Source organism: Cololabis saira, chromosome 2 (assembly GCF_033807715.1).
Source record: "Cololabis saira isolate AMF1-May2022 chromosome 2, fColSai1.1, whole genome shotgun sequence".
Lineage (NCBI taxonomy): Eukaryota > Metazoa > Chordata > Actinopteri > Beloniformes > Belonidae > Cololabis > Cololabis saira.
Genome location: NC_084588.1, coordinates 26065696 through 26079203, shown reverse-complemented (window position 1 = coordinate 26079203; position 13508 = coordinate 26065696). Strand labels below are relative to the sequence as shown.

At 38.9% G+C, this 13508-nt stretch overlaps 1 protein-coding gene across 2 annotated transcripts in view; it reads left to right on the top strand.

Annotated features, from left to right (window-relative positions):
- Nucleotides 1-13508, top strand: part of gpc6a (glypican 6a) — a 164211-nt gene that overhangs the window by 21568 nt on the left and 129135 nt on the right. For both annotated transcript variants that reach the window (XM_061710025.1, XM_061710017.1), the window contains exon 2: nucleotides 11774-11932. In XM_061710025.1, coding sequence (XP_061566009.1) covers nucleotides 11774-11932 — 159 coding nt within the window. The remainder of the gene's footprint in view (nucleotides 1-11773; nucleotides 11933-13508) is intronic.

Genomic DNA, 13508 nt, shown 5'->3' with positions numbered 1-13508 from the left:
GATGTAATGTGTGATAGTGTGTGGAAAAACTCACGATCGTCTTGATAAAAAAACATCCTGATGCAAAATAAATAAATAAACAATTAAATACATATAAATCTCGACAATAACATCACTAAAGGAGCAAAAACCAGTTTTCCGAAATGAATGTTTCTTTTAGAATCAAAACCTCTGTGTTTGTCCTTGGCGTTGGCACATATGCGGCTCTTCTAAACTCAGATCTGATGTTTTTCTGGGGGAGTGCGCCGCACTTTGTAATCTTTAAAATAACAAACTGAGTTCTGTTGACGATTTCAGTAAAACCCTGCTGGAAAAGATAATTAATGTGCTGTCGTGTTTCTTACCTAAAATGCACATGGAATATTATAATGTTTAATATTCCATGTGTTCATGTTTCTTTACGGTTAGATTGGCCTCATTTTCAAATTTTGACAAAGTGCACACTTTGGTTTTTTCATGAGTTTATACAATAATGTTAAAATAAGGCTCATAAATAGCTTCAAATTCTGTGAAAGGAGTTTACCGTAGTCTGCATGGTCTGCATGGCCATCCTGCTTATGTCAAACAAATATCGTTCCCTATTGTTTCCATCAATTGATCAGAATTTAACTTGCCTAAATGTGAGAAGTCTCTCAAACTATTCATCACTTTCACATTATGCTGTGCTTTAATCAGTGAAGCAAAACACATCTGTGCATCAAAGAAACTGAACAAAACAACGCATGTGTGATTGCATTTGTTAGCCAAGACATATTTCTTATAGATGACTTTCTTTTGATGAAGCAACATTTAAGTTATTCAATATTTCACTGGAAATTGGCCCAGAGAAGATTAACATTTGTCTTTAATTGTCTTGCAAAGTAATTAGATACATTTACATTTGTCAGATTTTCCTGAAAGATTGCTTTGTGACATCTGTACTTACAATGGCATAAAGTAATTTAATTGTAAGCTGGACCAAACTAGACTTAAATGCATTTATCTATGCAATTTCAGAGTGTTTACATAACTATTAGCTCAAAAACCAGATACACCTGTGAGTAAATAATGTATTATTTATATATGAATGCTCAAGTGTGGTGATGCAGGAAGTCTCATGCATTATGAATGTGGATAGATGGGCCAGACCTAAAACTTTGGTCTGAAAGGGAGTAGTTTTTTTTCCTGTTATTATTATCCTTGGATGCCTATTAGTTCTCAAGTCCAAAATGTCTGGCAATAATTTAACCCATAGGATAATCCAAACATTTCTAGTGAGAGCCTCCAGTAGCAGTTCTCTCGTTGTTGACATGTTTATAGAGTATTGCACAGTCTCAGCACTGCTAGAGTTCTTTCTTTTCATAGTGAGAGCGATGGCTGTAATCTCCCAGTTGACTGGGTGATTTATTAGTTGATTGGTCATTCTTTAACTTAATCTAATTTGATTTCATCGGGAGGAAAGTACCAAGGCCTGAAGGGGGGGTTTTCAGAGCACACCTCTTTCATAGGTAATGGTCTATCTTTTTGGAGCACCCATGTTTCTTGCTATTTTGGATTAGCCCAACCAACTGTCTAGAAACGGATAGACTGTACAGTAGAAGGATCCGGTCCGGTGATTTGTTGAACTCTATCATGTCAAGGACATCCGCATTGTGGCAGAATTTCATAAAAATAGACAATGGAAAAGAAGTTGAATACAAACTTTGTAAGCAACAGTTTGCATATCACAGCTCCAAATCAAACATGACTTATCACCTGAAAACGGTAAGCCAACTTGCCCTGTCCGTTTTGACAATAAGAACATACCAGAATTGACATATTTCAATGTGTAACTGAAGGCGCTAAATCTATCAGTGACGTGCAGTGAGGTTCATGGTTGGTTAGGCACTGACTTCATCACAATCAGATGTACAAACAGGAACGCTGCAGAGTAGCTTATTCACTATTTGATTGTCAGCAGTTAACGGGTTATGTTTAAGATCTCATATCAGCTTTCTTTACACATACAAACTGTAGCACACAAAAAAGCACATTTGGTTAAAATAAATGTTATCATGGTTAGGTGGGTCAAATTAGCGCGTTACTTGCGATTAATTAATTACAGGCATATTTAGCACGTTATGTTTTCTAATTGCTTAATCTATTTTTTTATCTCTAACTTTACTTTATGAGTTGCCTTTTTTTTTAATCTGTGTTTGTGCGGTGGTCTTTTTAAGCTTGAGTTGTGGGTGCAAAACAATGTGGACAAAGTGGACATTGATTGGCTGTCACTGTTTGGGCGTGTTTAACATATGCTGGTAGGCTCCCATTGTAGCTGGACAGGCCTGGGGAGGAACGGTGAGCAGAGGAGAAGAGAGGTGAAATTGGGAGAACATGTGAAAGTTGTTGGCCCCGATGGCACCATTGATAAGGTAGAGTGATATGTGTTCTTTGTGGAGAGGACTTTGCTCACCACTGAAGCAGCTGAAGTTAAGCCTACCACATAAACGCAAAGCACCCGGTTGCGAGCGCAGCCACAGCTGACATCAGCAGGAACAAGCTCTTCCCAAAACTAAACTCGAGGAGAGCACCACGCGCATGTGCACGTCTGCGACTGAGAGGCTGGCCAACGTTGTTGCCAAGTGAATGTAAATGGCTAGGGCTGCATCAGTTCAAGTCTGTTTAATAAATAAATGACTTTATAAATACACTTTTTTTTGTTCTATATCAATCTTTTGATCTGCCACAATAATGTAATGAATTTAAAGGAAAACACCTCCAGTTGAGGCCTTTGCTCAGCAATTTTAGGTGAGATTAAAAAAGAGATTAATTACAGATCTTCATTAATTAATCTCTCATTTTTTTTAATCACTTGACAGCACTAATTATTGTCTTACCTTTACTTATAAATGTACATTTTTAAAAGTAAGGTCAGACAAGTGGAAAAAATAAATGGATGGCTCCACTCAACTTATTAACTGTAGATATAGCTTGCTGTCACTTATTCTGCAGTCGGGGAGTCGCAACAATCACTGGGATCACGACTGCCCTCTACGGTGAAGCAGGAGAACAGTGTGCCACTTATGGCGCTTTTCCACTAGAACCTACTCAGCCGGGCTCGGCCTCTCTGCAGCCGTTTTATTATTGCTCAGCACACGAAACACGTTACATGCATGCAGTTGACAACAACAAAAAATCTGCACATTATATACATCAGCTAAACTATGGAAATTTAGCTCATGTCGCGAAAGTATTTGAGCATTTTAAAAGCGACATACAGAGAGACAGCAATACGGTCTCACTGCATAGCATGGCAGCACAGTTAGCCGAGTCATTGCGCAATCCATGGTGCGGCTCTCCTGGCTGCACACGTCTCTTCTCAGTATTTGAACAGTAGGCTAAATGTGAAAATTTAACGATTTTGAATTAGAAAAAAAAAAAAAAATCTAAACCTGTTGAAGTTAGATGGAAAATAACTTTATAGTGCAAATCACTTGATAAATAACCATTTTATTAATGTATTCACTTTACATTTTTTCTTTCCCTGATGATGAATGAGGCACAACCTCTCCTGCCTCCCCGCACGTCACTTATATGTATGTATTTCACAACTTTTGACTTCTGTTGTACAGTGTTATACATAAAGCAACAAACTTAGAAACTCTTTGGACAATTGGCCAATTGTGCTTAGAGTACGCTGAGGTCTTGATGTCTCCCAGCAGGTAGTCTTTGACAGCCATCTCAAGTCCTTTCTCCTTTGATAAAAAGAATTTCACAAGAAAGTCTCTTTGCAAAGTGAACGGGTGGTTGTCCAGGTTACCCGTCAGGCACAGCTGCTTCTTCTCCTCTTCTCAATCACATAGAAGAACAGCAACCAACACGTGTGGAAAAAATATGGCACATATGTGCTGCTGTACATGTGATTTGTTACTAAAAATGAGACTGTGTACTGTGAAATAAGATGGGATCCTTTTAGATGTAGACATAGCAGAAAATTACAGCTTATAGAGGCATTATTTATGAGTACAATGATTTGGATTTAGTCAGTCCACTGAAGTTATTATTAAATCAATATCTGCTGTAGATTTCTGTGCCTCCAAATATCCAGAGTCTAAAAAACAATATTCAAGACATTCATCAGACTGTCAGTGTTACTATTAGAAGACAATAATTGTTGTACTGTTTGTCATTCACCTGTGATGGACTGGTGACCTGTTCTGGGTGTACACCTGCCTCTCGCCTGTGATGAGCTGGGATAGGCTCCAGCAGACCCCGTGACCCTGCAAAGGATAAAGCGGGTATAGAAAATGGATGTATGGATGGATGTTTGTCATTCACGAATACACTCACCATTATACTGTTAGAATCATCTTTTGTCTACATTTCTATTTGCTTCGTATGTCACAAATTCAACATAGTCTGTGCACAAGTGATCTTGCATGTGTGGAGTGTATTTGCAGTGTGTTTTCAAATTCCATTTCGGAAGCAAAGCAGTCAAGTAGAAGAGGACTGATATGGTCTAGTGAGCTAAAAAACAATCTAGATGTGGGGAAGAGAAGTTCCTGCGCTCACTAAGATAGACATTCATTTGTTTGTTTCGCTCTTTGGAAACAAAGCTTAAAGAAAGACAATATACATAAATGTTTAACAGGTTTTTGGTAGTTGGACTATTATTGGTACGGCATTGGTACATGGATTGTGGAAAACAGCCAAATAAAGAAAAAAAAGACAAGAAGGGAAGGAATATCGTGCCATTCAGTCACAGCATCATTAAAAAAAAGCTGCTCATGTTCACCGTTCAATCTTTTTTTATGTTGGTTTATCTAACTATGCCATCAAACAAATGAAAAAGTACCCATATAAATCAAATTATGTTTTATGAAAACGAAATGATAAAAAAAGACTGAACATTGAGTAGAGTGGTACACAACCCATGAAAGCTAAAAGCAGCACATATTTATTTCAGCTGTCGTTCAGACTTAAGGACAGCTCTGCCTTCCATTGATTTTTCTTTCTCCTGCCACGTTTTAGTGGTCAACGGTGATATTCCACCTCCTTCAACATGTTAAGCCAATTTATTGCATCAGTGGAAAGTTAAAATTGAAAGTGACTTACAGTACCAACGGGGTACAGGGCCTCTGAATGCAGTGGGAGACTGTCGTTTTCCAGCACTTATTCATCATTATGACAATGCGGCACACACCTCTGCTCGTGCCAAGCTCTTACTTGGGTTGCTGTTTAAAGTCATGAATTTCTTTGATGTTTCCCAGCCAGCTGATCCACGTCTGTTATAACTGATTTCAAGTCACTTTTAATAATTCATGGACATCTCAATCCTTTGAAAGCAAAATGTGATCTCACATGCTGCGGCGCAGATAGCTAAATATGTTGTGCCGATGAATCGCAGCTGAAAGAAAATAAACTTCACATAGTCCACACAGTGCTTCACATAATTCATTATTTGTGCTCACACATTACTATTTTTCTCTGCAGTTATGTAGCAAAAGAAGCTCAGCTTAAAATAAAGATTATTTCACAGTCATGCACAACGTTTTGATAACTGTGCAATAGTTGACAAATGCTACTGCATTAATATTATAGTGTTGTCAATTAGCAGTGAGACAACAGAGCCTTCAGGAATGACCAAATAGAAATCAGCAAGCATTTTAGCTTATTTTATGTTTAGAAGGTATTACCAGGGGGCTTGAGCATTACTCTGGAGAAAAAGGTTTATGTTGACCTGTTGATGGCTCACCTCATTACTGGAGCTTGGGGCCTCTCTGAGGACTGATTGTGGATTAAGCTCATTTGAGAGTGCCAGCACGTACAGGCTGCCTCTTCCTTGTTCCATTATCCATACATAGCTCCTTGATCTATAGCTTACTGTATAAGAATGAAAAGCAGCAGTGTGCCTGCCAGATGCAGCGCTGAGTGCAGGGGAAGTATTCCTCAAAAAAAGTGCTTTGGACTCAGGATGCTCTACACAGATTCCCCACTGGTACTGGAGCATCCATTTCATCTATCTTATTCTCAAATGTTGGTAGGTGGAACAGAAAGAATTTCTTAAATCTCTAATGGCATCTGAACCGCTCAGTAACTGAGCATGTATAGAAGGCTGAGAATGTGATGTAGAAAGAAATTATATGTTTGTCAAAGACAATTGATTATTAATTCATCAGGATCCCAAGAATTTCCACCTGCTAAATTCATCAGGATCCACTTGTGCTGATTCTCTTTAATACATTGTTAAAAGGTACAAGAAGGGAATACTAAGTCATTGTTTTACCACAATATCAACGTCATTTTGTTAGTTTATATTCTCTTTTAATGAATATATATATATATATATATATATATATATATATATATATTCATTAGTCATTTCAACTCTGTGCTCGGAATGTCTCAATCCCAGTCTCCCATCGTCCCAGCTTCTTCAGAAAGAACAAATTTAACTATCAAATACACGGTTTTATTTATTCTACATCACTTTAGGGGCATTGTCTCTATATAATATTCATGTTATATTAAATAATTTGTCTCAGTGACGTATAATAATAATAATAATAATACATTATTGAACAGTGGTTTCATTCTGCTCTAAATAAACAAAGAAAGAAAACACATTTACACTCAGACCTTACCTGGCAACAAGAAATTCTATTTTCTGATTGGCTGGCAGGTCGGTAACTCCAGACAGCTGCCTCAGAGCTGAGAGCTCAGCGCAAGGTAGCGTACCGCGACTCGTTTGTAAGGTAGGCTGTTTCGGAACATACTGTGAGGTTAATTTCTCAGCAATGCCTGAGACTTGAGAGCCCCGTTATTTTGTCTGCAGGTATGTCAGCAGCCGCTTCTTTGTTAGAACCATCAGTCATTTTCTTCTCGCGCAGACCAGATGGGTCACGTGATTACAAACACGCTTTACTACACCGTCTTAAAGGGGAATGGAAATATCCCATCAGCATACAGTCGAAACGGACAGAAATACCTTTACTTTTTTTTTTAATATCAAAACACCGTATTTACCAACATGGGGAAAATTGACGTCGGTCGTCGCGGTGAGTGTCGGTAAATTGTCTGTTTAAGGGGCCAAACAATAGAGTAAATGAATGAAAAGAGGGAAGTGTGAAATGAGCAGGACTGAGGTTAGTCTCGGTATGAGTCCATACTTGGGAGCCAGGGGCCTCCACACTTCTCTCCTCCTCAAGTGATCTGAATTAGTTTGGAGAAGCAAGCACCGTAGAAAACCTTTTTCTCTTAGCATTTACTACTGTGTATGGAAGCCAATTTCCGCCAGTAATAGAAAAAAAAAAAAAAAAATAAGATGAAAACTTAGCCTTAAAAATAAAAATGTCCCCACTCATAATTTCGACTTTCTATCTCATAATTTCGAGGATATTTTTATTTTTAAGGCTAAAATGTAATCTTATTTTTTTCTTTTACTGGTGGAAATGGGCTTCCATAACTGTGCGAGTAAATGCCCCTGAAGGATAATGTGTGTGTAGTAGCGGGTGTTGAAAGACAGCAGAGGGTACGCAGACGACTCAAACCTGGATGCTTTTCAAACATCAGCATATGACGAAGGAAGGTTTTCTCTTTTCTTTTTTTTCCTGGCATGCATGGTGGCAAGCCCTACTAGATAAAAGGTAAGAGAAAAAAAATACTGCCAAATATCACAAGAAATAAAGCAAATTTTGTACCTTGTGTCAAAAAAAAACATTCAGTCTTTTTGTAAATTTTTATTTTTATGATCTGAATCAAGTCACATTTTGGTGTTAGGATCTTCAAAGGCATCAATAGTATTTGCTGCAGGAAATCTGTTGTATCTGGTTCAAAGCATTTATCCATCCGCCTGTCCTCGTTGCAAGCTTCGTCCTGTCCAGGATGATAGTGGGAATATTCTCACTGTCATCAGGAGACATGTGGAGCGCGTCCTGGACAGGCCTCTAGGCCAATGCAGAGCCAAACAAAAGCAAACATGACAAACAACCATGCATGCTTTGTGCAAATTGTACTGTGTACTTTTTCAAAAATGTTTTACATAGAAGTTTCATGTTGTTTCCATTCGATTTCTTTCCGTGTTCAACTGTCTGCCCTCCAACATTTGATTTATGAATATATTTCTCATTCGGAACATAATCGTAATCTCAGAGCACCTTACATGAAGAAAATCCCTTCAAATGTAATTTAAGGAAATGCCTGGCTAAGTATTTCTGGCTGAAACCGTTCTCATCTGTGCTCATATCAGCAGCAGCACCTAAATCCACGGTACCCCACAAGCTAAGCACCAAACAACAGACGCAGCCTGTAGATAGCTGCTGAACATGGTGACGCATTTGGCAGCTAAGACACCAAATGTTTGATTTTGGACTTGGTAGGGACCAAAAACAGCTAAATAGGAAGTGTCATTCATCTGGTTTCGATAAACATGACTCCAAATGGATGCAAATGTCTTAGTTGTCTCTAAAGATGTAATGATATATCATTGATTTGTTGACGGATCGTGGCGCTGGCCCGTAGTGAACCAAAATCAATTATTTCAGTCATTACCTGTGATTGTTGGCTGATGTCATTGCTGAAGCTGTGCCAAGTCCTGTGTTTCTGCCTGCTTTGAGGAGAATTTTGTATCGTGGACCTTATACGTGTGTTGACTGACTCAGCTCCAAAAGGAGACCATAGTCTCTAAACACTTCCTTTTGATTTAGTCGACTTACATGAAACTTTCAGGTTCATAAATGCAATGACTTAAAGGAGACATAGTCTGCCCTTTTTTAAAAAAACTTTACACTATTTTTCATAGAGAAATTTGTCACACGCTTTTGTTTAAATACCACAGAGATATAGTACAACAGCTCCCTTTTGAACATGTTTTTGCATCTCTCTTCATAGCAGTCGGTTTAGAGGGTGGAATCAGCCAGTTTAACTTTACCCCTCTTCTTGTGCAACGTTTGAGGTCGGTGTTTCAGCTTTGATGAAAAAGCGAAGGCTGGATCATTATGTGAAGCTGGGTGGAGGAAAGGAAAGGCGGGCTGAATAGTTCCATTGAGAGCCTGGACTGTGATGCCACAGAGCTCTGCTAACCTGAACTTTTTTTTTCACAAGCAAAGTGGAAGGTTGTATAACGTTGGAGATGGTAGTCAGTTCAGACACCCAAATAGATCCCCACAAGCACAAGATGTTATTTTTTTCATTTGTCCTCTTTAAAGTGTAGCAACTTTTGGAATTTAGGACAATATGTTCATATATGTACAACAATGATATCTTAATTAAAAATGTTTTTTCTTGGTATCAGTATTTAAAAAAAAAAAAGAAAGGAAAAAAAGACCTGCACAGTGAATAGTAACAACAGGCCAATCAAATGTTGGCAGGGTCTGACACTGCTGCTGACAAAAAATAAAAAAGAGACAAGAGAGATGGATGTTAATGGGTATTCTCGGTGCTCTTATGACCCTGTTGTTAATTTGATGCATGAGGTCCCATAAGGAGGAGCAATCATCAGGCAGAAGTCTGTTTGTGGTGTGTGGTTAAGAAGTGGGCTGATGTGCTGGTGGCCTAAGGATTATATTCAACCATTGCACACATTGTTTTCATAGTATTGTAATGTTTACCACTGCATATCACAGAATAACAAAGCTGATGATGACGTTCTAATACTGTTAAACACACACAAAAGAGTTATGGATCAGCTGCCGGGTTATTACTCATATCACAGACTCTTTCACAAAGTTTCGTTTTGCAGTGCCCAAACCATTGCGGAAGGAGAGGGAGGGTAAATCAAGAGTGGGATGAAAGACGTATTATGAAATTAGAAAAGAAGACCGACAGTGTAAACTTCCTGTTTCTGTCAAAGTGCATTTCTCAGCTCTCCGTCACTGTCATTTTCACAGCCTTGTACACCAGCGTCCTGGCAGGCGGATGCAGATGGCTGCACAGAGCCCATCGCTATCTTCTATCAGTCTCACAGGATTCTGGTTTAACACCCCACATGTACCTCCATCAAATCTCCAGGTCCTTAATCCTCTTGTCTGTAATGAGCACCGCATGCTGCCGTGTTTGTTGCTGTTGAAGTGTGAGTGGATTGCTGTCCCGTCGCCGGGACAAAGTACATTCATGTAACAAAGCAAATTATGTTAGGTCAGAAAAAGTTCAAACTCTGTGTCCTAAAAGGCTACAGTTTGTGCACCTTCCACTATTCTTAACAGAAAGCCGTAAAATATTCATTAAAAAATCCTGAAAGGGTTATAAATTATAAAATATAAATTATAAATTAAATCATAAATTGCTTGAATATTATGTTGTCTTCTAGGGCTGCGTTTACACTGCAGAGAAAAATGAACCAAATGCAATTTTTGGACCATATCTGATTTTCTTTTAGCTTTCTGAACAGTTCAAATGACACAAAATCAGATTTTCTTTTTCACATCAGACCTGGGTCACTTTCATTTGTGGTCCTTAATCAGATACTTATCTGATGTTTTCTGATGCAACTTCAATCTGAACTGTCAGGTTTCATCTGTCTTTGATGTCACTGTTATGTGATTAATGTCACATTTCTGCACTGGTGGTTCTTCAGTGATGCTGGTCGTGTCACGGCCCATCACTTCAGGGGGTATATGAGAAGCGTTCTATGTGCTTAGGATATTGTTTAGCCCTCTTTGGTTAAGGCGCTGCCCCAAGGCTCAAACTTAGATAAGTGGATGGATCCGTGGATGGATGGAAAGCAAAGTCACTGTGGTCCCATCTGCCTCTAGATCACTAAGCTCCTTGCATGTAGTCAGTCCTGATGGCTGTCCTTTCTCACAATCATCTTTACACCATGAGGCAAGATACTGCATTGACCCCCAAACAGAAAGGATGAACATTTTTTATATTTTCTAATCTCCTCTGTCTCATGGCTGAGTATCCCATCGAAGCTTTGTGCACATCTACAGTTTTGTCCCTGACATGTTTTGACAGTTCTTCGGCCTTTTCGCATGGTGATACAGAGGTTGCAATGGAAGAGATTGTGTCTGTAGACCCACAGTGAGTTGAGATTCAGACTAAAGTGGCGGGACTAAGCTGTGTTGGCCTTATCGGCAGATATTGTCTGTGAGAGACTGAAATCTTGTTCATTGATAGGCGATCAAATACATTTTTTGCAGGATAAAATGCTAATGAATTTATAACTTCTATATGATGTGTTTCTTTCCTTGTGTTTACTGGTTGATTTTCCTCTCTTTGTCTGTTAAAATAAACCTCCCATAAAAATGATAGACCTTTCATTTCTTTGTAAATGAGCAAACGTACAAAATCAGCGGGGTATCAAAGTTATTTTCCCCTCTGAATGTTATGCAAGACGATGTGTTGAATAATATTTAATATTTCATTAGGAGTAGAACTTAAAGATTGGGAGCTGGCAGAGCTAAATTTCTTCCAGTGTGCATTTATTATTTAGTATTGAATGACAAAAGTTGTTCTATCCATCTTTCTCTCTTCTGTATGATGAGCACGGATCAGTAATGGTGATTTTTCTTTGCCTTTCCTGGCAGTCATTAAGCCTCTTGAAATACTTTAAATTGCTCAATATTTTTCAGTATTATAGTTTCGGTCTGTACTTTTGTATCAAGTTTACTGTTTTTAATTCGATAGCAGATGACCAATAAACATGACCCTTTTCCATTTGTTATGGTATGTGTGTCTTGGTAGGTTCAGTGGTGAAAATCCTCAAAATCACACGAAATTTATGATCAAAGATTCAGCTCACTCTTTTGAAAAGTCCAAACGCTGTGGCACTGATGTGTTTAAAACCAATTCTTCATGTTTCGGTCTCCTGTAGGTGAGCACCTCCGTGTCTGTCCTCAGGGATATACCTGCTGCACATCTGAGATGGAGGACAAACTCAGCCAGCAGAGCAAACTGGAGTTTGAGAATTTGGTCGAAGAGAGCAGCCGTAATATAAGAACGACTTTTATCACCAGGCATAAAAAATTTGATGGTAAGTAAAGATGTTTTTTTATTTGTTTAAAATGCAGACTTTCTGATACAGGTTTATTACCCCCAATCCAAGTTGAATCTGGACAAGTGCTGTCAAACATGTATATTCAGACTGCCAGTGCCAAGATTGTGTTTATTAGGACACAAGGAAATTGTTTTGTTGAATTGGTTTAGACATTTTCGTCTTTTCTTTATTGTTGATTTTTTCTCTACATTGGTGTCCTACAGCTTCTATTTGTCCAGAGGGTTTTCACTCTTGCATTCATGTCTGCTCCTGCACAAACACAGTGGGATTTTATGATTAACTTACATTCAACAAAACAAGCAAACAAACAATACAAAGTAGTAAAAGGTATGTCTTAAGGATTTGTGTTTCGAAAACAACCACTATAAATTCATCCATGTAGCAACAATACAAAATTTTGTCGCATTGTTTCCATCCCTCTGCCCATCCACCTTCTTCCGCTTTATCTGGAACCGGGTCGCGGGGGCAGCAGTCTAAACCCAGACTTCCTTCACCCCAGACACTTCCTCAGCTCTTCCGGGGGGAGTCCGAGGCGTTCCCAGGCCAGCCGAGAGACATAGTCTGGACACTGTTTGTGAGTGTTTAGCAGCAGTGATGCACCGATTGTTCGGTAACCGAAATTGTTCCGCCGAAAATGGCAAAAAAACACTTTCGGTGTTCGGTGGAATAAGTGGGAAAAACCCGAACAATTAATAACGGCGTTGTAATATAAGGAAATAGACTCGCCGCTCCCGTACCCGTTGCGCACCACAAACATAAATCGTTGGCCAACCAAAAAGTAACCATATAAGAATTTTACCTAACATTCACCAGGAGGTGGAACCAAAACAACATAATGCTGGGAAATTAAAAAAAATGTTCAGTTTTTTATGTTCAATAAATATTTTCTACCTTGTAATTTTGTAAAAGATGTTTTTATTTGAAAAGCATGCCTAAATCAAATTTATTTGATTTGATTTGACAGTAAAATAGCCCATTCTAAGCCAATTTACTGCAGCAATTCCTTTCCAAATCATTAGAAAATGTGGTTAACACCAGAGGTGGCAAATCCGGCTTCAGAAAGTAAAAGTCCTACCATGTATTTGTTCTGTCCATTCACTCAACCAGCTGATTCTAATCAGCACAGCTCTTCAGCCAGGTAGATGAGCTAATTAGTGAACTCACCTGGTTTTAGTGAATGGACAGAACAAATATATGGCAGGACTTTTACTTTCTGAAGCCGGATTTGCCACCTCTGGTTAACACCCAATTGTGCATGAAAAAAAAAATACCGTGATATACCGTGAAACCGATATAATTTTGAAAAATACTGTGATATAAATTTTTGGTCATACCGCCCAGCACTAGCGTCCAGGAGGATCCGGTACAGATGCCCAAGTCACCTCAGCTGATCCTCTCAATGTGAAGAGCAGCGGCTCGACTCCGAGCTCCTCCCGGGTGACCGAACTCCTCACCTCATCTCTAAGGGAGTGTCCAGCCACCCTGCGGGGGAACTAATCTCATCTTGTATGGCCAGGATCTTCGCTTTGTTTCTTTTGATAAAAATATATTA